The sequence below is a fragment of the Bubalus kerabau genome, chromosome 17 (assembly GCF_029407905.1).
Source record: "Bubalus kerabau isolate K-KA32 ecotype Philippines breed swamp buffalo chromosome 17, PCC_UOA_SB_1v2, whole genome shotgun sequence".
Lineage (NCBI taxonomy): Eukaryota > Metazoa > Chordata > Mammalia > Artiodactyla > Bovidae > Bubalus > Bubalus kerabau.
In genome coordinates, this window is record NC_073640.1 from 62,110,584 (window position 1) to 62,135,876 (window position 25,293).

Here is a 25,293-nt window from a genome sequence, read left to right on the forward strand (position 1 = left end):
TTCAGATGGGAATACCAGACCACCTGACCTGCCTCTTGAGAAATCTGTATGCAGGTCAGGAAGCAACAGTTAGAACTGGACATCAACAGACTGGTTCCAAATAGGGAAAGGGTTACGTGAAGACTGTATTATTGTCACCCTGCTTATTTAACTTATATGCAAAATACATTAAGAGAAATGCTGGGCTGAAGGAAGTACAAGCTGGAATCGAGATTTCCGGGAGAAATGTCAATAACCTCAGATATGCAGATGACACTACCCTTATGGCAGAAAGTGAAGAACTAAAGAGCCTCTTGAGAAAAGTGAAAGACGAGTGAAAACGTTGGTTTGAAACTCAACATTCAGAAAACTAAAATGATGGCATCCGGTCTCATCATTTCAAGGAAAATTAAAGGGGAAATAGTGGAAACAGTGTAGACTATTTTCTTGGGCTCCCAAATCACTGCAGATCATGACTGCATCCATGAAATTAAGACACTTCCTCCTTGGAAGAAAAGTTATGACCAATCTAGACAGCATATTAAAAAGCAGAGACATTATTTGCCAACAGAGATCTGTCTGATTAAACGTATGGTTTTTCCAGTATTCATGTATGGATTTGAGAGTTGGACTATAAAGAAAGCTGAGCACCAAAGAACTGATTATTTCGAACCGTGGTGTTGGAGAATCTTGAGAATCCTTTGCACTGCAAGGAGATCCAACCAGTCTATTCTAAAGGAAATCAGTCCTAATATTCATTGGAAGGACTAATGCTGAAGCTGAAACTCCAATACTTTGGCCCCCTGATGACAAGAATGGTCTCATTTGAAGAGACCCTGGTGCTGGCAAAGATTGAGCGCAGGAGAAATGGACGGCAGAGGATGAGATGGTTGGATCGTATCACTGACTCAATGGCCATGAGTTTGACAAGCTCCAGGAGTTGGTGATGGACAGGGAAGCCTGGCATGCTGCAGTCCAAGAGATCACAGAATCGGACACGACTGAGCGACTGAACTGAACCAAACAGTTTGGCAGGCTACCATGTTTCCACTAGAAAGCTTCAGCAGTTAACATTCTCATAAGAGTTCAACATATGGCTTCATTTGTCTCAAAATCCAAACCAAACTTTGGGTTTCGTTGCATCTTGTTCTTTCAGTGACTGCAAAGTAATAAGATCCAACATATTGGGGACTGAATATATGAAATTTCTAGTTTATCAAACAAAAATATTCCCATAATATAGTGTGGACTCTAAACTATTTCTGGGTCTTCCCTGGTGCTCAGTGGTAAGGAATCCACCTGCCAAACAGAGACATGGGAGAGATCCCTGGTCTGGGAAATTCCTACATGCTTTGGAGATATCCTATAAGCCACAACTATATGACCAATAACAAATGAATAACAAAAAATAATTTATTTCAGGATCCTCCCAGCTCAAAAAGAGCTATCACTTTTAACCTTATTTCCAAAGTGTTTTATTTCTTAGATTTTGCACATTTATTATTCATATTTTCACTTCATGTAAATTAGGCACATGCTATTAGTTTCATTTTGGCACAAGCAGATATCGGAAATATAACTTCCGTTATGGACAGAGTGTGGTGTAATAACTGAAGTCCAAATTATAAGTATATAATCCCAAAATTGTCTATTGTTTGATGTCATCATGAAAAGAAATTCTTCTACATTCTTTCTACATGGAGTGCCTTTGGTGTATTCCTAGTTTCTGTTATGAAGTTGAGGTGGTGAAAAACTGTGTTGTTGGAAGAAACATGATCCATTCAGGGTTATGGGGAAAATGATACAAATTTTATTAGATTACAAGACTTAGGAAATATTCTGAAGAAAACAGAAGTACAACACAAATTGCAGGATTCAGTGATGAAACAGATACACACGCATATTTTTCTGGTTCTTTTGATCCCATTTTCTTCAATTTCCAAGAAGTTTCCATTAATCATTTATATGCAATGGCAACAGCCAGTTAAGGGAGAAAATGACCAGCATTCCCCTGCTATAAGTTCTCCCACGTAATCAGTCTTCAGTAACCTGTCAACTCCCCTCCCATGAAAAGCCCAAGCCCCTTAATGTCCAGGTTGCTCTTTGCATGGCAGATGGTACATCATTCAGTCCTATAATCACGGTGGCCTGTGTACAGAAGGGCATCCTGAACATAATGAGTATGCTGAGTCCTGTCATGGTTTGACATGCTTCTCTGTCCCTTGCTGATCCTAATTCACACACCACTGAATTCGATATTTTAGTGTCCCTGTTTACCCATGAAAGATGGATATTAATGAAGCACACCTAATGAAGTCTGCTCCTTTATCTTACCGATTTCTTTGCAGAAACCATCATGAAACTCCCTAAGAAAGCTATAAAAGCTTTCAAACCTTGCAGAAATGTCATTAAAAAATAACATCACCTTTTCAAGAAAACTCAAGTAATTAAATACACACTGAAGATTAGTGATCATTTCAACAGATCAGGAAGTTTCAACATACTTAACATAATTATACTGCCATAACACAGGAGGTTAATTGTTGGAAAACTAAAGATTTAATCCTAAAATGAATCTTCTCGTGTGATCTGTTGTAAGAACTGTCCCAAAATTTTATGAGTCATTACAATTCTAAGGATTCTCCCCGATATGAATCTTGGGGAGAATCTTGAGGAAACAAATTTTCTTAAATGTATTTCCAAATTCAGTGTATCTGTAGTTTCTGACCTGCATAAATCACACCCAAGGTGTGAATATCTCATGAAAAAATTCATTACTTCTGTAAGCTTGCCTTCTCAGGTTCCATCATTTTGATCTTTGCCTTAAGGCTTTAGTGAGCACATTACTTCTGTGTGGTTTATCTGAAACATATATTCTGAAGCCTAGTGCACTCTGAAGCCTGCAGAAAGGCCTTTGCCATCCAATTCCAAGACTCCTCTTTACTATGGAGTCTTGTTGTCTAATACTTCAACTCAAGCTGAAACTTTCTCCACCTCCATTGCATTTGTAAAGCACTGCTCCAGAATGTTTCCCAACTTTGATGTTTGGGTAAAATTCTTTCCAGATATTGTATTTGTGTGGTTTATCTATAGGATATATGTTCTTAGATACCTAAAGCGGGAGCAGCAATTGTGACAACTGCCATAAAAGTTGCATTTCTAAGTATAAAGTATTTGCTGAACACTGAGATACAGGGAGCACCTAAAAGCCTTGCCACATATTCTGCACTAGTAAGCTTCTCTGTAGCATGGATGATCTGATGGTTGGTGAGATGTGACCCCGAGTAAAGGTTTTACATACTCATGTCACTTGTAAGCTTTCTCTGCAAAATGACTTCTTTAATGAAGCCTGAAGTTGGATTGTTGCCTAAAAACCCGACACACTTATTACATTGATACAGTTTTTACCTAGTGTGAATATGCTCAAGAAGCCTGAGGTATAAAGAAAAAGCCTGGCCACATTGATTATCTTTGGAAGTCCTCTGGAGCATGGGTCACCTGATGTCTTTTTAGGCCTGAATGCCACCTGAAGGATTTTCCACACTCATATTTGTAAGATTTCTTTGTATTATGAATTCTTTGATGCTGGGAATGATCAGCCCATTACTGAAATCCTGGCTGCAGACATTTACATGATTTCCTCCACTGGAGGGATTGACTGTGCTCTGAAATGTATGGATTCTTGCCGGGAAGCATTTTCTCATGTTTTGTAAAAAACTGAATGCCATGCAAAAGACTTACCACATGCACTACGTAGGTAAGATTTCAATTCAGAATTAATTACCTGAGGATTAGTTAGATCTGAATACAGAATCAAGCCTTTGCTACATCAACCACATTTGTGCAGTTTCCTCCAGTTTGACTTTTCGGAAGGTCAAAAACTTCACGTAGTTTACTGCAGTTGTTTACTACATTTACATACAAATGTAGTCATTTGTATGTTTTCACTGCAGTACTGATTCTCAGATGATCTGCAAAGCCATTCCTTGTGACTACAGGCTTTGTCATATAAATCCCATTTATGTGGCTTCTCTCCTGTATGAACTGCCGAATGGTCAGTTAAGGCTGAACATGAACTAGAAGCTTTGCCACATTCATTTCATTTGTACATTTCTATACAGTACAAATTCTCTGGTGAATCGTAAGGCCTGAACTCAGATTAAACGCTCTGCCACACTCATCACAGTTGCACTAAAATGCTTCTCACAACTGTTCCATTTGTAACAGTTTTCTCCACTATGAATTAGCTGATGCTTCCTATGATGGTCATTTCAAGTAAAAAACTGGCCACATACATTATATTTCTATGCTTTCTCTCCTATGTGAACTACCTGATGGTGAGTTAAGGTTGACTGAGCACTAAAATTTGTAACCATTGTTTCAATTGTAAGGTTTCTAATATGAATTCTCTGATGAACTGCAAGGTTTGTGTTTAGATTACAAGCCTTGACATTGAGATCACATTTGTTTTCTCTCCAGTATTAATTCTCTGATGAATTCCATGTTGTGCACTTCAAGTAAAGGATCAGCTACACGCAACACATTATGAATTTTGGATAAACTGCAAGCTTACCAATATGACTAAAGGCCTTGCCACAGACAACACATTCATATGCTTTCTCTCCAGTATGAATTCTCCGATTAATTGCAAGGTTTGCAGTTTGACTAAAGGGCTTGCCACAAACATCTCTCGAAAATGAGTTCTCCAATGAACTGCAAAGTAACAGCTGGAATTGAAGACTTTGCCCCATAGATACATTTCTGTGCTTTCTCTCCTGTATGAACTGCCTGTTGGAGAGTTAAGGCTGATTTGAAACTAAAGACCCTGCCACATACATCACATTGATATGCTTTCTGTCCAGTATGAATTTTCTGATGAGATGTAAGGCTTCCTTTTACTCTAAAGGCCTTGCCACATACATCACATTTTTATGGTTTCTCTTCGGTATGAATTTTCCGATGAGTTCTAAGGCTTCTATTTACACTAAAGGCCTTGCCACATATATCACATTTATATGGCTTCTCTCCAGTATGAAGCCTCCAATGAATTGCAAGTTGTCTGCTTCGAGTATAGCCACGGCCACATACATCACATTTATATGGTTTCTCTCCAGTATGAAGGATCTGATGAACTGTGTGGCTTTCTTTGCGAGTAAAGGCCTGTTCACACAGTTCACACTTATATGGCTTCTCTCCAGAATGAACTCTCTGATGAATTACAAGTTGTGCTTTTTGAGTATAGCCACGGCCACACACATCACATTTATATGGTTTCTCTCCAGTATGAAGGACCTGATGAACTGTGTGGCTTTCTTTGTGAGTAAAGGCCTGTTCACACAGATCACACTTATATGGCTTCTCTCCAGAATGAACTCTCTGATGAATTCCAAGGCATGACTTTCGAGTATAGCCACAGCCACACACATCACATTTATATGGTTTCTCTCCAGTATGAAGGATCTGATGAACTGTGTAGCTTTCTTTGCGAGTAAAGGCCTGTCCACAGAGATCACATTTATATGGCTTCTCTCCAGTATGAAGTCTCTGATGAATTCCAAGGTCTGATTTTCGAGTATAGCCATGGCCACACACATCACATGTATATGGCTTCTCTCCAGTATGAACTCTCTGATGAATTCCAAGGTCTGACTTTCGCGTATAGCCACGGCCACATATATCACATTTATATGGTTTCTCTCCAGTATGAAGGATTGGATGAAGTGCCCGACTTTCTTTGCAAGTAAAGGCTTTTGCACACACATCACATTTATATGGTTTCTCTCCAGTATGAGTTCTCCCATGGTTTTGAAGGTGTGCATTGTGCTTAAAGCAGTGGCCAAATACATCACATTTATACGGTTTCTCTCCAGTATGATTTCTCTGATGAACTGCAAGCCTCATATTATCATTAAACGCCTTGCCACATACGTCAGCTTTATATGGTAATCTTCCTATATGGATTCTTTGATGTCTAGTGAGTTCTGAGTCCTGAAGCATGGTTATGCCACACTCATTACTTTTGTAAGATTTTTTCTTGTGTCCTTCTGGGTCTGGGGCCTGTTCTGAGGGATGCATAACAGCACACTCATTATTATGAGAATTGCCTTTGCAGACACTATGAGTTCTCTGAATTGGCAAAACTGAAGCACTACTGTTCATATGCATCACGACTTGACTACGTTCAAAAATTGTCCCTTCAGACTGAAGCATCTGCAATTCATCATGAAAGTTTGATCTGTGCCTTTCAACAGGCTTATCTCCTTCATCATTTCTACTCTGATGATCTCTTCCATCAGTAAAATTTTTGTTATGGGATATAGATATTCCATAGTCTCTTCTTTCATTATCTGTCCACAGACTCTCAAAACCATCCACAGTTTCCTGTATCTTCCTGAGGAAAAAATCTTTAATTTCAGAAGTTTCAGCTCTCCCAAATATCACTCTTTGAAAAATTTCTCCTTTTCCACTGTTTCCTTTTGCTTGTAATTTCATGGTCATATCTATACGAGACACATCTACAAGATATAAAGAACCATAGGTATCGTATTAATTACAATTCATAAATAAATTTTTTCCTGTTGAACACATGACATTATACCAAAAGTCATACCCATCCTGAACAGTATTTTGAATCTTCCCAATGATGAACTAAAAATATAAGGGACACTAAAGGAATAGAACTCCCTAAAAAAGAAAAGAGCAATCACACAGAATTCAAATTAATTTTAGGGTACCCAAGTTTGAAAGACACAATCAGGAAAACATTCATTTTATGCAAACCCATGTCAATTCTCAAAGGAAAATATCTTTTCCCACCATTATCTCAAAGCTCATTCTATTTGGTAGAAACACACTTCTGTCTCATAATTGAGGATAAAAAAATAGTAAAAATTCCATGGATGGGGAGCTTGGCGGGCTACAATCCATGACACCACAAAGTATCAGAAAGGACTGAGCAACTAAGCAAGAAAGGATCAACAAGGCAATACACTGTAATGGTAAATAACCCAAAGGAAGCATTCTAACAAAAACTGTAAAACATAAATGGCAGTTGACAACAGTTCAACAAACACTGCATAGTGAAAATAAAGAATTTATTAAAACAGCCCCCCTCTCCATCAGGGCTTATGAGATCTTAGTTCTCTAACCATGGATTAAACCCAGGACACTGTAGTGAAAGTGCTCCTATCCACTGGACTGTCCGGGAATTCCCTAAAATAATTTTTACAAAAAACAAAGAACACTTTTCTAAATACTTCTTATAAATCAATAACTAGACAGACATACGGCATTTTATAACAAGTGGTTCGTGTGAGTTATACTGTGTAAAACATACTGTCATCTTTAAATGACAAAGAATTAATAAATGAAACAATCTCTACTTAAATAACAGCCACTCAATATAGCAATTGCCTATCTATACAGTATCCTTCACTTACTCGGTTCATTGGCTGTAAGATACATGTAAAGGAACAAGCTTTGAGGCGTTCCTTATGGCTGAGAGGTAAAGAATACGCTATAAAAGACGAATATTATTTGAAAACTTATTAACTAGAGTCAGAGACAAACTCTTCAGAACGAAATGTAAATTAACAATATACAGGATGTAATACAGACAAAGAGATATGTCACAATAACCATGACATGAAGTAAATATGCATTTTAAGCAAAAGTAACCTTTGAGGCAAATTTCCTGATCGTCTAGTGGATAGCATTACATGATTACACTGTAGGGGGTACAGATTCCATCCCTGAGTGGAGTACTAAGATCCCGTCAGCCACATGGTTCAGGAAAAAAAAAAAAAAAAGTAACTTCTGACCTTTTCAGTAAAATAGTCAAAATTCTATGACACCTAAAAGCATGAATTACCTCAATTTTTCAAATAAAAGTAGTAGATTCCCAGGGTTCATGAACATAATTCCATAACACATGAAAGTAATGAGCAAAGCAGGACTGAAACCCAGACCTACAGATTCATACATGTTCTTAACCACCAGGGCCCACTTGGGCAGAACAGATTACAAAAGGTTACAACAAACTTCATGACTTTAAAAAGATAAGGTCGAGTGAGACACAAGAACTGATCTGCGTAACAAACAGCCTTACTCAGCCATCTCACCTATAAATGGTTTCTCAAGTACCACTCCCCAACATATCAATTCATGTCCTGAAAATGTGGTTCAGTGGATAAGCATGGGTCATTTTGTACAGTATGAGCATGGACAGAAGGAACCTGGAGCATGATTCACATATGCAAGACTGGGGATCGAAGAGAAGATCTCCGAGTCCACCGTCCTTACAGGCTTCCTGAGTTACAATCACAGAAGATAAAAACCACATTCCTGTTACACATACCGCTGACTGCTACTGCTACTGCTAAGTCACTTCAGTCGTGTCCAACTCTGTGCGACCCCAGAGACGGCAGCCCACCAGGCTCCCCCGTCCCTGGGATTCTCCAGGCAAGAACACTGGAGTGGGTTGCCATTTCCGTCTCCAATGCATGAAAGTGAAAAGTGAAAGGGAAGTCGCTCAGTAGTGTCCGACTCCTAGCGACCCCGTGGACTGCAGCCTACCAGGCTCCTCTGTCCATGGGATTTGCCAGGCAAGAGTACTGGAGTGGGTTGCCATTGCCTTCTCCCACACATACCGCTGAAGATTGTGGCAAAAGCAGTAACAACAGGAATAGCTGAGGGTTCTGAACAGGAAAACAGGTTGAAGGCAGCTCTGTGTAGGATCCGAGATACCAAATGCAATCAAAGATTGGCCATTCTCTTCCCTTCTTCCAATGAGGTCTCCCAAGTGCAGCAAATAGGAAGAGAACCAGGCTGGCTCCAGGGATTACAGCTCTGGAGGTGTTACTATTGCTCTATATGCCCCAAAAAGTGGACATCCCACAGAATCCAGCACAGAAGGGGGACAGAGAGGAATTAGATCCCTTTGAAACACCTCATCACATGCTCCCCAAAATCAAGCAACAACATTGACAGGAGTCAAATGACACACTGCTACAGATAATAAAAAGACCTACCCTTTGGGACCTCTTTTCTTGGGGTCCAGTTTCCATAAACCTTTCTCTCCTTTTTTTTTTAAATCACTTTTTTCATTTGTAAACAGCCACCTGTAAGTCAGACTGAATTTCTTCTTCCCTAATAAAATGTAATTTTTACGTAGGAGACAGATGTGCTCCAGATTGGATATCTACAATCAGTCACCCTTCTCTCTGCATTCCCTGAGACAAGAGATAGCTAGGCTCCAGTTGAGGAATCTATACCTAACAAATACAGTGTAAATAGCCAGTCTTTGTCGCTTACCTCAAGGGAATAATCATGGCAATGACAAAGAAAGGAAAAAACCCTATTAACAGAGACACTACACATGTGCAGAAAGGTCACTTGAGGTCAAGTCAGAGGATAATTCAGGCCATAATGAGTCTTGCTTCTCCCAGAAGCCTTCACTTCGAGATACATCTTGGTTAGGGTGTGCATTCACATCCCAGGGGGAGGTCCTGAGACAAATTAACCAGAGGGGACAAAGGAAGGTGACTGACCCAAGGAGAGACGAAGACCTGGAAAACTGTCCCTTTAAAAAGAATTGACATTTACCAAAGGTGGGGCGCTCTCTCTGATCTAGCCCATGCGCCTTTCTGCATATACTTTTCCTTTCAATAAACATTTTCCTTTACTCCTTGCCTTGTGCTTCTTCATCTGAATTCTTTATTGACTAGGCAGGCAACACTAGGGACCTTAGCCCTAATCGTTGGCTGCTGTGGTCCAATGGTCAGGACCCTTGGTCTAGGAAATGAAGACCTTCCTTCCAGCTTCCACTCACTGCTATGAGCATCCAAACTCAATTTCATTTCTCACACCTTTCTCACTGAAAACACACATCTTACCTTTCTTAAGCAACCATGATCTGTGCTTTATATTGCATTTTCTAGATTAGTGAACATAAATACTAGTGATAACTTTTAAAAACATTTGCTTTCTTATAGACAGTATCTCAGAGTATCACCAAACATTCATCAATAGTCCTAAATCTCTCAATGTAACACAACAGAAGTATTACACAATGTGGATGACTCAAGCCATAATTAGATGAGTAAACATTAATACTAGATATTTAATATTGAATACTTCCCAGTTCACATGAACCTGAAATTCATTTAGGTTAATTTCCCTTCTAATTGATTTGTATGCATTTACTGTTTTTTTTTTTTTTTTTTTTAATTCATTATTATTTTTGGCTTCACTGGGTCATCATCGCTGCTCTGTCTTTCTCTCATTGTGTCAAGCGGCAACTACTCTCTAGTTGTGGTGAATGAGCTTCTCATTGTACGTACTTCTCTTGTGGACCATGAGCTCTAGAGCACGTGGGCTTCAGTAGTGGTGGTGTACGGGCTTACCTGCTCTGCAGCATGTGGAGTCTCCCTGAACCAGGGATAGAACCTGTCCTTTGCACTGGCAGGTGGATTCTTTACCATTGAGCCACCAGGGAAGCCCAAGTGCTTCCTTTCTTTTAAAGCCAATTGAGTAAGAGCTCATTTACAAATAAACCTCAGCAATATTATCCAAAATCAAAGACACACACTGAGACACGCATAAATCCAGACAGATTTAAAATGTGTCTCTGACCTTACTAGAGTTGGTATCCTCCTCCAGGGGATCTTCCCAAGCCAGCGATTGAACCCACATCTCCTGTGGGTTCATCTCCAGTGTCTCCCACACTGGCAGGCAGCTTCTTTACCACTAGAGTCATCTGGGATCCCTGGTAAAGGTTAACTTCAAGCTTTTCTGTAGGCAGGGCTTTTTAAGAAGCTAGCTGTTTTTATTCCATATGCAAAAAGAAATGGTTTTTTAGTTTCAAAAGAAAAAAGGAAAAATCATTTTAACCAGTTTTCTCCAGAGTCTAAAGAATATCACAGCAATCCCTGTGTCAAAAAACTTATCTTCCCTTTCAATAGTCACAGTCTTATATCTAAAATACAGAGTAAACAGTGTTCAAATTGACTGTGATTAACTGAGGCAGATGGATGATAAAAATCATAGATTGTCCATCTTGGGAAATGGGGCTCTTCACTTGATCAGAAGAATCTGAAGGGGTAAAGACATTTGTTAGAGTGGGGGCAGGAGTGGGAGAAGCTGGGCTCCTCCTCCCCACTGAGAGACAGGGGAAGTTAGAAGGGGACTAGCTGATGGAGAGGGAGACAGAGAGGTAGGAGGGGTGAAAGGCCACAACAGGACAAAGATAATGGAGACAGAAAGGCAGTGGGGGACACTGTTAAGAGATGTGGGCCAGCACAGGAGAGCGCCCACTTAAAATGTGAGAATTTGATCAGCTAATATATAATTTGACATAATACGGAGAACCATCATCACTAATCGCATAATTCTGTTTCCAGTTGTAACTTCTCTTCAGACAATTTTAAGATCGCTTTATGTACCTCCTGTACTTCCCTGGTGGCTCAGCTGATAAAGAATTCTCCAGCAATAAAGGGGAGACCTGGGTTCAATACCTGGGTTGGGAAGATCCCTTGAAGAAGGGAAAGGCTACTCACTGCAGAATTCTGGCCTGGAGAATCCCATGGACTCTATAGTCCATGGGGTCGCAAAGACTCCGACATGACTGAGTGAGTTTCCCTTTCATTTTATGTACCTCACAGTAGGAGAGAGAAGGATCCAGCCTCTCATCCAGCATGGCATTCTTATCCTTTCTCAATGGGTGAGAGTCACAAATATTCAGTAACTTCTAAGGGTACAGCCCTCTTTAAGGTTCCAATTTTCACACCATCCAGTGAAAACATCCCATGTATCAGCTAACTGCTGGTGCTGCTGCTGCTAAGTCTCTTCAGTCGTGTCCAACTCTGTGCGACCCCATAGACAGCAGCCCACTAGGCTCCCCTGTCCCTGGGATTCTCCAGGCAAGAACACTGGAGTGGGTCGCCATTTCCTTCTCCAATGCATGAAAGTGAAAAGTGAAAGAGAAGTCGCTCAGTTGTGTCCGACTCTTAGCGACCCCATGGACTGCAGCCCACTAGGCTCCTCCATCCATGGGATTTTCCAGGCTACAATACTGGAGTGGGGTGCCATTGCCTTCTCCGGTATCAGCGAACTAGTAGTAACACAAATCTTCCTATTAGGAAATAAAAACTTCATCAACCTCTTTCTTCTTACAGAGTGGCATTTTGTCTCACAAATACTGCTCACAGGGCCAATTAAAGTTTTGCCAAATGTTGTCACTTTCACCTCAAGTTCAAAGATTTGTTAACAAAATAAGCCACTTGTTCTGTAGAAATAAATAACACAAATACTTATTATAGAATTATCAAGCTGACTTTCAATATGCTAACAATAAAAAAAAGCGAAGTAGAAACAGCAGAAGATACATAACCAAATTGGGTTCTGACCAACATCCAGACTCAAACAGTGCTGGGAAGTATCGGGACACAGCCCATCTGGAGCCCCAGTGGGGAAAAGGTCCCAGGCAGCATGTTACAGTTATGCGTGAGACTTCAAAGATTGCAGTTTTGGGTTAGCCCTTATAATCCCAGGACGCTAATTGATATCATCAGCAATCTGTGAGCAAATAGTAGCTCTGGTTGCATGTTAATACTATTTGTTTGTCTTACAAAACTTATAATGTTGCTAAGCCTACAGCTAAGTAGGCCAGGGCACCTCCAAGGGCTCAAAAATCTCAAGAGTTGTCCCCGATCTATCTCTGGTGCTGCAAGCTTTGCACTCACAGCAGGCAGTCAGGGCACTCACAGTCAGGGCAGTGTCCAGCCAGGTTAGAAGCAAGCTCACAGGCCTGCTTTAGAGAGGACCTAGACCCTGTGCCTCCTGCATTGCCAGGTGTAGAATCCAACTTCTTTTGTCAGCCAAGAAGTGATGGCCATTATAGACAGACAGAAAAACATTCACAAATTAATTTACTATCTGCGTCCTTCTGAATGCACAGGAAACAGTATAATATACAGTATAATATGCAGATACCTGGGCTTCCTTGGGGCTCAAAGGTAAAGTATCCACCTGCCACGCAGGAGACGTGGCTTCGACCCCTGCGGGGGAAGAGCCCCTGGACCAGGGCATGGGAACCTACTCCAGTTGTCTTGCCGGGAGAATCCCATGGATAGAGGAGCCAGGAGGGCTACAGTCTACTGGGTTGCAGAGTCAGACACAACTGTACCAACTGAGCACACAGGCATCCATGTATCTAGTTCTTTCCAAGAACTACTGAACCAAGAATACAAGGGTAGAAAACAGGGAATTGGATATTTTAAAGTTCAAAATCAGCTTTATAAATACTTAAGCTGTGTAGAAATTTGTGTATCACACAGTGGGCAGATCACCCAAAGAAAGGACAAGGCTATGAACTCAGTCAAGCAAAACAGGGGCTGGCAAGAGACACAGAGGGAAAACACAGAGAGACCCCCAAACCAGAATCCAACTTCACAGGGAAGTGATCCTCACCCACAGACAGCAGGTTCTTGTAGGTTTCCACCATCACGTCCCGGTACAAGGCCCTCTGAGCAGGGTCCAGGCATTCCCACTCCTCTGGAGTGAACTTGATGTCCACATCCTCAACGGTCAACTGTGTCTGAAATGAAAGCATATTTTACTAACAGGCACTCGGGAAGATTCTTATTTTCACATGAAATGAGAAGAGGTTAGAGGGGTAATGATCAATTCAGGTAATTTTCCTGTTCTTTCATAAGACTATGACATCTTCCAATAAACATGAATTTGTCACTCGTATGGACAATACATGCAGAATATAAAAATAAATTCAACCAGTGAGTTCTTTATGCATAAGTGTTACACTATACACACCGAGGGACATTCACTATCTAGATGAGTTACAAGACTGGTGTCTTCAGAGACGACAAAGTCCACAGCGGCTTTAAAGAACACACATTGTTCTGATTATGACATCATCACACTGATGACAGGTGTCTCAACACTTCCGACACACTAAGCATTACTCTAAGACTTTACACAGATGAACTTATTGTCAACATAACAGCACATTAGAGGAAGATCTGGGTCCATCTTACCATGAAAACTCTGTCATTCTAAGAATTTGCACAGATTAAACAGTTAAGAAATGAGGCAACAGCACCTGAGGTTAGGTGGTTGGGACTGGCAACAGAAATACCAGAGCAGCAAAGTATATCCAGACAGAGTTCCAAGAATACCTGAAACAAGTTCAAGAAAGCTGAAGTGCAATGGAGGTGTAGAATCCCAGATCTTTTGTCAGCCAAGGAAAGACAGACATGATAGATGGACAGAAAAATATTCACAAATTAATTTACTATCTACCTCCTTCTGAATGCACAGGGAACACTATAATATGCAGTATCATATGTAGGTATCTGGGTTGCCCTAAGGCTCAGCAGTAAAGAATCCGCCTGCAATGCAGGGGACATGGTGTTCATATCTCCAGGGGGAAGATCCCCCTGGAGGACGGCATGGCAACCCACTCCCATATTCTTGCCTGGAGAATTCCAGGGACAGAGGAGCCTGAAGGGTTATGTATGGCCCATTGGGTCACAAAGAGTCAGACACGACTATAGGACAAATGGTCACTGTACAGGGTCACCCGCTCTTCCCACCAACCACACAAGGTCAATACTCTTACTACTGTTTCCATCATTCACGTAATGAGGTAGAAAAAACTTAAAGGAATGGAAAACACTTAGATATAATTTCAACTGCTACACAGCATAAAACATGTTTATGAGATGATGTTCTGTAATAAAACCATGGAATTACAGATCCATGCACTCACACATGCAAATGTAAACACACAACTGGTTGAAACAAGGAAGACCTATTTTTTCTTTCAATCCAAATTTACAGAGTATCAACATGGGCCCCAAACTGGGAGTACAGCAGTGAACATAATGGAGCTTACAGTCTAGCAGCCAGCCACCCAATTACATCCATAATTTTAAAGTTACTATTGCAACACGTGCTCTGAAACAGGCCTGGTGCTAAGAGAAGATTTATCGGAAAGTCTTGACGTACATCAAGAAATCACACAAGGTCTCCATGAGGAGGAAGCACTTAGGATTGGCAAGGTGGGAAATGGAAGAGTGTTGCAAGCAGAGAGAACAGCCTGAGTGCTGGCTCTGAGGCAGGAAGGTATTTAGTGAACAGCAAGTCAGTCAGTCTAACTGGGACACAGGGAACAAAGAGGGGTGATGCCAGGTAGAGGCCGCTTTCTACAAGGTCTTTGGATTTAGGACTTTATTCCAAAAGTAACTGGAAGTCACTGAAGAATCTGCAGGAGGTAAAGCAGAGGTTTAGATTTGTTTTTCAGAGCTCACTCTGCTGTGTGTGGAGGTTGTTGTTGCTTTGTTGCTCAGTCGGGTCAGATCTTTGCGACCTCATGGTAGCCCGCTATGCTCCTCTGTTCATGGGATTTTCAGGCAAGAACACTGGAGTGAGTAGCCATCTCCTACTCCAAGGTGATGCCTTTTGACACATTCTGGGATGATACTCTCGTTTTCTTTTATTCACGTGTATTTCAGCATCTTTAGGACATTAAAAATGCATCAGTTTGTACTTCAGTAATTTGTCTGCATTCTATGTCTTTTTCAAGTTATTTATTTTGGTTTTGCCAAGTCTTTCTTGCTGTGAGGAGGCTTTCTGTATCTGCAGCTGCAGTGCACGGGCTTCTCATTACAGTGGCTTCTCTTGTTTTGGAGCACAGAATCTAGAGTGTGTGGGTTTCAGTAGTTATGGCGCCTGGGCGTCGTTGCTCTGAGGCATCTTCCTGGACCTGGGATGGGACCCATGCACCCTACATTGGCAGGCATTCTTATCCACTGTACCACCAGGGAAGTCCTCAACATTATCTTACACTAGTTCAAAAAAATGAAAATACAAGCAGAAAGTAATATACAGAAGACTTATTCTAATCTGTATATAATAGCTATATGTAAAAATAATATGAGGGCTTTCCTGGAGGCTCAGTGGTAAAGAATCCACTGGGCAGTGCAAAAGACACAGGTTTGATCCCTGGTAGGTAAGATTCCACATGCCAAAGGGCATCTAAGCCTGTGAGCCTCAATTTCTGAGCCAGAGCTCTAGAGCCCAGCAGGTGAAACTACTGAAGCCAGCATGCTCTAGAGCCTGGGCTGCAAGAAAAGAGAAGCCACAGTAATGAGGAGCCCACACACCACAACTAGAGAGTGGCCATCACTCGCCAGAACTGGATAAAGCCAGTGAAGCAATGAAGAGCCAGTACAGCAGAAAAGTATATTTAAATATAGTAATATTATCTTATTCTTATTGTTAGGTATGTAGTTATTAACAAAACCCAAAGTTTATCTTTTCATTCCATGACCAAATATTGCATCAAGATTAGGAAAGTTTGGGGAATTTCCTGTCAGTCCAGCGTTTAAGATCTTGCACTTACACCACAGCGTTTCAGGTTCAAGTCCTCCTCAAGGAACTAAGACCCTGCAAGCTGCATCGTGTGGCCAAAAAGGAAGAATAAATAATTAGCAAACTATATTTCATAGTTTAAATTAGATGCTGTAATGAAACACTCTCTAGCCCTGAGGTCTCTTTCTGAACTTTTCATTTCACTCCCAAACATTTAAGATTTTCAAGGAGGTCCTCACTTAGTTTTAAATGTACTATAAAAAGTAGGACTGATTTCCCCTTATTGGACTCTTTTTCAGATTTTGGCACGTATTATGCATTTTAATACCTCACATCTATATGCAGCTTCTTTACCCCGGTTGACAGAGAGCAGACAGCGCATCCAGATGGGCCCTAAGCAATCCCTGCTGCCCAACAGCACTGAGACCCCGTCTCCAACCCGTGGGTGAGAAGCCCTGCCCAACACGGTGCCCAGGGAAGCCTCCTCAAAAGGGCCAGGTCACCAGGTCATGGGGAGACAGGATCTAAGTGAGGATGACAGACCCTGAGGGAAAGCCCTGGGTGAGGGTGAATGTACAGGAGTCAGACAACACACTGCAGAGTCAGACAAGATTAGCGAGTCCAAAAATGGGTACTTCAGGCAGGACAGATTGAGAATCCACTGAGAATATGACCTTACCTGAGAAAAAGCCATTCTTGACATGTTTTCTTTCACCTTCTGTTCTGGGCTTATTCCTCAGCTAACACAAGTCTTCAGAGGAGTGTCAAGAAGGTGGAAAACATGGTATTTAATGCTTAGGGTCAACACATCCCCTTCCTGAGCCCCAACCACACACACAGGGAAGCCCTCACCATGTGGAACAGACAGTCCTCTGTGGCCACTGTCTCAGGAGGGACTCAGGACAGTCAACTGCAGCATAGAGTCCAACACGGGACTTTTCCACACTTTCCCTCGAATCACACTTCCCTCCTGGTGAGGCCTCATGTACACAGCAGCAGGGGGCACCTCCGCTGACCCCACGATGCCGTTCAGGTCACACAGCAGGCCCTGGTCCAGCCCCACTCAGAGCAGAGCACCCTCCCCTCCCCCAGGGCCTGATCTCAGTCTCAGAAGTGGAGGCTAAGAGCCCTGGTGCTCAATGCAGGATCCAGATCGGAATCATCTGTGGCTCTGTGCACATTCCTGGGGCGAGGCCCCACATGAGAACCTGAGGAGCGTGTCTGTTGGGGGAGGGGTACAATACATGCCCAGGCAAAATGCCTCATGATCTCATGTGAAGCCTGGGCTGAATACCACTCAAGGGGTCAAGTCCAGACTACCTCCCACTTTCTTCTTTTCCAGCCTGACTGACATTGAACGGACTAACAGGAAGGGATGTGTACACATACCATGCACGATGTGACCATGTGACACATGTCTACACTGTGAAATATTTATCACAATCCACGAAGCAACACATCCATCACCTCCAAATCCCCATGTTCCGTGTGTGGTGACAACACTCGTGACTACCCTCCTGACACATTCCCAGCAGGCAGTAACAGAACGGGATTAACCACGGTCAGCGTGCTGCACGCACCTCCCCAGGACGCACTCATTTCACAACTCAAAGTCTCTACCTTTCGACCAACATCTCCCCATCTTCCCCACCTCCCAGCCCCAGATAACCACCATCCCACTGTCTGCTACTAGTGGTTTCAGATTTTTACATTCCACATATAAGCGAGCACATACAATCAGTCTTTTCCTACCTGCCTTAATTCACTTACCATAATATTCTCTACATTCATCCAAGTGGTCCCAAGTGACAAAAATCGCCATTTTTGTGGGTGCATGTCATTATATACGTGTTTGTGTTTCTCTGAGTGTATGCTACCACCCAGGACTTCTCTGGTAGCTCAGACGTTAAGGAATCCGCTGCCAATGTTGGAGACCCGGGTTCGATCCCTCGGTTGGGAAGACGCCCTGGAGAAGAGAATGGCAGCTCACTCCAGTATTCCTGCCTGGAGAATTCTATGGAGAGGAGCCTGCAGGCTACAGGCCAAGGGGTTACAAGAGTCAGAAATGAGTGATCCCAGCCCGTCCCCAAACTGTTATCTCCAAACTCTAATAATAAAAGACAGATGTGTAGGCTGATGCACATATCTCAATGCGACTTCAATATCTTCCACAGAAACACTGCAAGTTTTGTTTTTTTTTTTTAACTTCCAAATGCATCTGAAACTTTATGAGCAACTCAAAATAACAGAAATACCAAAGGTAACACACGAAGTGATCACTGGGGTTTTACCGACAGTTATGCTATGGGTTGCATACTTAATTCTCACCCTCCCTAAAGACCACAAAAAATCCAGTGTGGAGGGGGTGCTGTGAGGCACCTCCTGGATCCCGCCCCCCTTCTCTGGGACCACTGTCCCCATCCTCCTGCACCCAGACCTCCCTGTGGGCTCAGCTCAGCCCTTGCTTCTAACACACTGCAGGATAACATTCTTCTTCCCAATCCCACAGCCTTTCTTCCTCCACAGGTGTGATCACGAGATTCCCAATTAAACCCAGTCATGCAAACCTCAGTCACAGCATCTGTGTCCCCGGAAAACTGAGCTAAGACACTGGCACGCCCACCATTCCACACAGCACACAATTAGCCATGAGCCCACGTCCAGGACCTCCAGCCAGAACTGAGACCCCCTTTGTCAACAGGTCCACACGCTCCGTGATCCCACAATTATGCTTGTCTCTCTCTCTCACACACAAACACACCATTCATTGGGTTCATTAAAAGGTGCACTCCTGGTCCCACAACCCTCCTGGAAACCCCGACACGCTCCCCCTCACTTTCTCCTATTTTTCTACCCCTTCTCCGTGCACAGCTGAACAAGAACAGAGACCTCTAGGTGTGGGCATTGCAAAAGAAATGCACCCTAGCTGCAAATCCAAGGAGACTGGACACTCAGTATGGAGACCAAGAAGCTGGTCCTCTTGGGGAAACCACTTAGCGACAAGGACGTTATGTAGTTGAGGGATGGTTGGACTGAGTTCAGTAAAGAAGTCACAAAGAGAGAGAGGCCCCAATCTCACCGGCTCCTGTTCTCCCTGCTCATAGCTAACTGGAAGATACCCCAGGTCATTAAAGGGGGGAAGGTGGTTTGGGGATAGGGAGGTGTCGTCTCCTACATACTCCCCTAAGATACTGACCAGTCTAATCACAGGAAACTCAGCATCTGTCGCTGAGCAGATGAACTGCTAGAAGGCAAAGCTGCTGTCCAAGATGGCAACTGGTCCCTGCATGGACAGAGCTTAGAAGACCTGGGGGCTGCAGTGAGCAGTGACACTGCAGACTAAAACATGGGGACACCTCAAGACACTGGATCTGCCAGGCTTTTTAGGACTCCAACATCCTTTTGCTTTTGAGTAATTAAGTCTCCACATGGGGTAAGGATCAATCAGAGTTGAAATGTCCAGAACAAATATGGGAGCCATAATCACCAAGCCTATAACCTCCATCATCCCTGAGGATTCTTCAGCCCAGCCCACAGTCCCAGTCCTCACCCCCAGAGTGAGATGCTGCAAGCATCCTGGGAGGAAGAGGAATACGGTGAACCCTTCAATGAAGGGAAAAGAGGAAAGACTCCAAATAATTAAAGGAGAAGGGCATATCTGATCAGGGTAATTAATACAGAAGCAATAAACCTGCTTAACATGACAGAGACTATCAGAAGGAGATGGGGAGACCTCTCTGGCCTAGACCTGAAGGAACAGAAAGAGCTAGGGCAACAGTGATACAATGACCAAAGGTAGGAGTAGAAACTAAGATCCGAGACAGAGAAGGTTTTGGTGTTTATGAACAAGGACTAAACGAATGTGACCAAGACAGACTGACCATGAGAACAGGGTCGGCTCCCAGGATGAGGCTGGAGACCCTGGCAAGAGGTGGGAGGCCTCCCTACAGACTGAGCTTTATTCACAGAAGATGGCTCATGATTTCCTCTCAGGCTCTGAGCCTATGTTCCCACCTCCACCCTACTGTTGTCTTTTCCTTTTGGAAGACTGGGACCTATTTCAAATTCTAATAACACGTGGGCTCTCCCTACAAGCAGAACTGCCACACACACAGTCACACACCCAATTTGGCCAATCATTTCAGGGGTCAGTGTTGCTCAGCTTCTGGACCTGAGGAAGCATCATCAGACCAATTCATAGCTCACTAGTTACTAGATCACATAAAAGAGAGGAAAATGGAGTATCAGACTAACTGCTTAAATTAGGTTGTGACTCTTAATATAAAAGATCACTGACACCCTTATCAAACATTCATCAAAATGGTCTATAACTATTTATTAGTTACCAAAAAATGTTTTCAAAATAAAACATAAACAAGAAACAGCAAATGGGCCTCTAATAAATGTGAAACAAACCTAAGGTGAATCAGCTTATTAAAATTTTTTTCATTGAAGAATTCCAGTGTAAAGTTTAAAAAAAATTTCAGAATATAGAGTATTTAGAAAAGAATGACATGAATTAGTTACAGGAGTCCACCAAATCTTATTTCACAAATGAATAATTGTTTATAAGAAGGTGGGTATTCAATGAACTATTCAATGAACTAATTCAATGAACTAATCCAAGATACAAAATAATGAAATATAAAGAAAGAAGAAAGCAAAAAGTAAAACCATCACAAAGAATATTTTTACTGTGCCTGGAAAAGGCATCATGTAGTAAGAGTCAGTTCTTGCCCCACTTCTCCTCTCCATAACCTCTACTCTGCACCAGGAAAAGGGAAGGGGGTGACTCACCTCTAAGAGAGTCAAGTCACTGCCGCAACCCCCACCTCTATAGCTTCTGCACGTGGATGTTACCTTTTAATACAGAAAGTTACAACACGCACAAGCCTTACAAACAGAAGTTTTGCAATTCTCATTTTCATCTGTATAATTTCAAAAAGAAAGTTTTAAACTTAGTAGATTCTAAAGCCAAAAATCAATGTATCACGACTTAAAAATCCTGATCAAATCAATTCAGCACTCATCTAGATCTAGTCCGCTCCCAAACCTGCACACTACTTGTTTCCACTTCATTTAGTTTCCCTACTTTTTTCTCCGTCTCCCTTTCTCTTCCCCTCTGCGCTCCTGCTGTGCCTGTCCTCCTCTCTACTTCTTCCCTGACTCCCATCCGGCCTCTCTCTGCCATCTGTTCCCTGTAAAATGCTTCTAACCCAACCTCCTTGATGATCCTAATCTCCAAGAATTTCTGCCTTTCTTCCTCTATCTCTGCCCTTCCTTCCTCCCCTCTCTGGCACCCCCAAGTGGCTATGCTTCCTCTCAGCTTCCTTTCTCAGCTCCTCCAACCACTGCTAAGTCGCTTCAGTCGTGTCCGACTCTGTGTGACCCCATAGACGGCAGCCCACCAGGCACCGCCGTCCCTGGGATTCTCCAGGCAGGAACATTGGAGTGGGTTGCCATTTCCTTCTCCAATCACTAGGAGTCCCCTTTGTCTCTCAGCAGGATATTGCTCTGTAAGCCAAGATCCCAACTCTTGTGTCCCCTTTGCGGGCTCTCTGTGTGAACTGCCTCTCCACTGTTGCCCTCTTTGGGACCTGTGATTTACAGCCCCTCTCCCTTGAAGGCTATACAAGGGGGCGACAGAGGATGAGATGGTTAGATACCATCCCTGGACTCAACAGACATGAATCTGAGCAAACTCTGAGAAATAGAGGGGTCGTAAAGACTCGGAATGAACACCACTACCTCCCTATCTTGCTCACCTTTAATTCTCAGGAAATTCTGCTTTTCTCTAAACTTTTTCCCTAACCGCTACCTTCAAGGCCGATTCTTTTTCATGCTGTTGTCTCTTCACAAGTCCCTCACCAATACTCTTCATTGCCGTCGCTTATCCGTCATCCTTTTCTCAATTCAATATTTCTCTAGGAGTCGCTGTCTCTGCTGCTTCTAACCCCCCCGGCCTCCTACTTGCAGGGATGGCGACTGAATAAGAAGCCCGGTTCCCGCAAAAGCCAAATCGCAACGGGTGGAATTTGGAACGGAAGAACCTCGGGTGTCACGTGACTGGCGCAGGTCACCTCTCCGACACGGGACAGGGCAACGTCACTATGAAGGCATGGCCTGCGGGGCGGAAGGGCCGGCCTGAGGAGACTTGAGGTGAGAGGGACTGGGAGGGAAGCGGTCTCAGCAGCGGGGCTGGCTCTCCAAAACCCCAGGACTGGGGAGCGGGGTGGTCGGGGCGGCCAGGGGCCGAGAGGACGAGGCTGGGGACCGCGGAGCTAATAAACCCACCGTATGCGGTGTAGGAAGGGCAGAGGGGTCAGTGAGGTCAGTAAATGGTTTGAAGCAGGCAAGAGGTGCGAAACGAAGCGTCGCTGTGGACCAAAAGCTGGAAGCGACTTTAAAGCAAAATGGAGGCGCTCCTTTGCTGCTCACCAAGACGTCTGAACTTGCTGGGGATGGTGGGACGGGCGCAGGGATTGAGAGTCACTAGCGAACCTGAGGCTCGTGGTACCGAGGAAAGGAGGCAGCAGGCCGCAGGTTTAATTAGAAAGAGAGAAACTCACGCTGACCTGAGAGACCGCCACTCGCCGCGCTCCGCTTCCTGGTTTGTGGGACGCTGCCCGCACGCGCCGTGAAAGGGCGGAGCGGCCTGGGGGCGGGGACTCAGCGGAACCTGGTCGCCGGGGGGCGGGGCATTGAGCGAAGCAGAAGACGCGTGGGGACAGCGGAAGTGTTAGGAGCAGCTTCGGGGCATGGGGGGGCCGGGCCTCCGGGCGCAGTGGGCGGGGCGGGGCGGCGGGGAGAAACAATTCATTACTGCAATCACCTCTGAAGGTGACTGTAGCCGGAATATTAAAACAGGTCTGCTCCTTGCAAGGAAAGTTATGATAAACCCAGACATTGTATGGAAAAGGCATATATAATTCCAGAATACCTAAAGAGTGAAACGCAATTTTGAAAGCTATCATAGTCGTTGCATTTCTAAGTATAAAGTGTTTGGTGAACCATGAGTTTGAAGCAGTACCTGAAGGCCTTGCCACATTCTGTACACTAGCAAGGTTCTCGCTAGGATGGATCATCTGATGGTTGGTAAGGTGTGACCCTGAGGTAAAGGTTCTACACACTCATGTCACATGTACGCTTTCTCTCCAGAATGAGTTCTTTACTGAATCCTGACTTCAGACGGTTGTCTAAATCCCCTGATGCACTCATTTCAGTGATATAGCTTCTACCTAGGGAATATTCTCAAGAAGCCGAAGGTGTAAACACCTGAAAAGCCTGGCCACATTGATTGCAGTCGTATGGTCTCTGCAGTATGGATCACCTGATGTCTTTTCAGGCCTGAATGCCAACTGAAGGATTTGCCACTCTCGTACACTTGTAAAGTCTCTCTATATTATGAATAATCTGATGATGGGAATGATCAGCCCATTACTGAAGCTCTGACCACACACATTATATTTATGAGTCCCTCCAATCTAGACTGGAGGGATTGACTGCGCTCTAAATGTATGGCTTCTCACCAGTATGAATTTTGTAAAATCCAAATGGCTTCCGAAACACATAACACAGGCACTAGGTGAGTAAGACTTCAATTCTAATTAATTATCTGATGGTTAGTTATATCTGAACACAGAATCAAAGCTTTGCCACACCTAGCACATTTCATGTGGTTTTCCTCCAGTTTGACTTTTCTGAGAGTCAAAAAGTAGATATACTTAACTGCATTTACTACACTTGTAAGTTTTCATTGCCATATGGATTCTCAGATGATCTGCAAAGTCATTCCTTGTGACTGAAGGGTTTGTCACATAAATTACATTTATGTGGTTTCTCTCCTCTAGGAACTGCCAAAAGGTCAGTTAAGGCTGAGCAAGCACTAGAAGCTCTGCCAAATTTGAATGCTTTCTATACAGTATGAATTCTCTGATGAATTATAAGGCCTGAACTCAGATAAAAGGCTCTGCCATACTCATTACATTTGCACTAAATGTCTCACAATTGTTCCATTCTTAACATTTTTCTCCACTATGAATTATCTATGATTTCTACATGGTCATTTCAAATATAACACTGCCCATATACATCACATCTCTACGCTTTCTCTCCTATATGAACTGCATGGCAGTGAGTTAAAGCTGACTGTTCACTAATATGTTTGGCACAATTGTTACCTTTCTAAGGTTTCTCCCCAGTATGAATTCTACAATGAACTGCAAGGTTTGCATTTAGATTAAAGGACTTGCCACTGAGATCTCATTTATATGCTTTCTCTCCAGTATGACTTCCTCAATAAACTACAAGTTTTCCAATATGACTAAAACCCTTGCAACAGATATCACATTTACATGGTTTCTCTCCGGTAAGAATTCTCTGATGAACTGCAAAGTAAGAGCGGGAACTGAAGACTCCTCCACCAAATTACATTTCTATGCTTTCTCTCCTATAGGAACTGCCTGATGCGGAGTTAAGGATGACTGTGCAATAAAACGTTTGTCACAATTGTTACATTTGTCAGGTTTCTCTCCAGTATGAATTCTTCCATGAACTGCACAGCTTGAAGTTTGACTGAAGTCCTTTCCACACACACATTTACACGGTTTCTCCCCAGTATGATATCTCTGATGAACTGCAAGCTTTGCAGTTTGACTAAAGCCCTTGCCACACAGAACGTTCCTATGAATGGGTTTTCTCCAGTTGAGGCTGCAGTGCACGGGCTTCTCACTGCAGTGCCTTCTCTTGTTTTGGAGCACAGGCTCTGGAGTGTGCAGGCTTCAGGAGTGGTGGTCCCGGGCTCTAGAGCACAGGCTCAGTAGTTGTGCCGCATGGGCTTAGTTGCTTTGAGGGATCTTCCTGGACCTGGGGTGGAACCGTGCACCCTACATTGGCAGGCACATTCTTCTCCACTGTACTAGGAGG

General features: G+C 43.2%; 1 protein-coding gene across 22 annotated transcripts in view; it reads right to left on the minus strand.

Annotated features, from left to right (window-relative positions):
• The window catches only part of LOC129632401 (zinc finger protein 28-like), a 76,262-nt gene that overhangs the window by 27,059 nt on the left and 23,910 nt on the right, over positions 1-25,293 (minus strand). For 2 of the 22 annotated variants that reach the window (XM_055554011.1, XM_055554010.1), the window contains exon 3: positions 13,447-13,573. In XM_055554011.1, coding sequence (XP_055409986.1) covers positions 13,447-13,573 — 127 coding nt within the window. The other 20 variants (XM_055554000.1, XM_055553999.1, XM_055554001.1 and 17 more) reach the window with 20 other exon arrangements.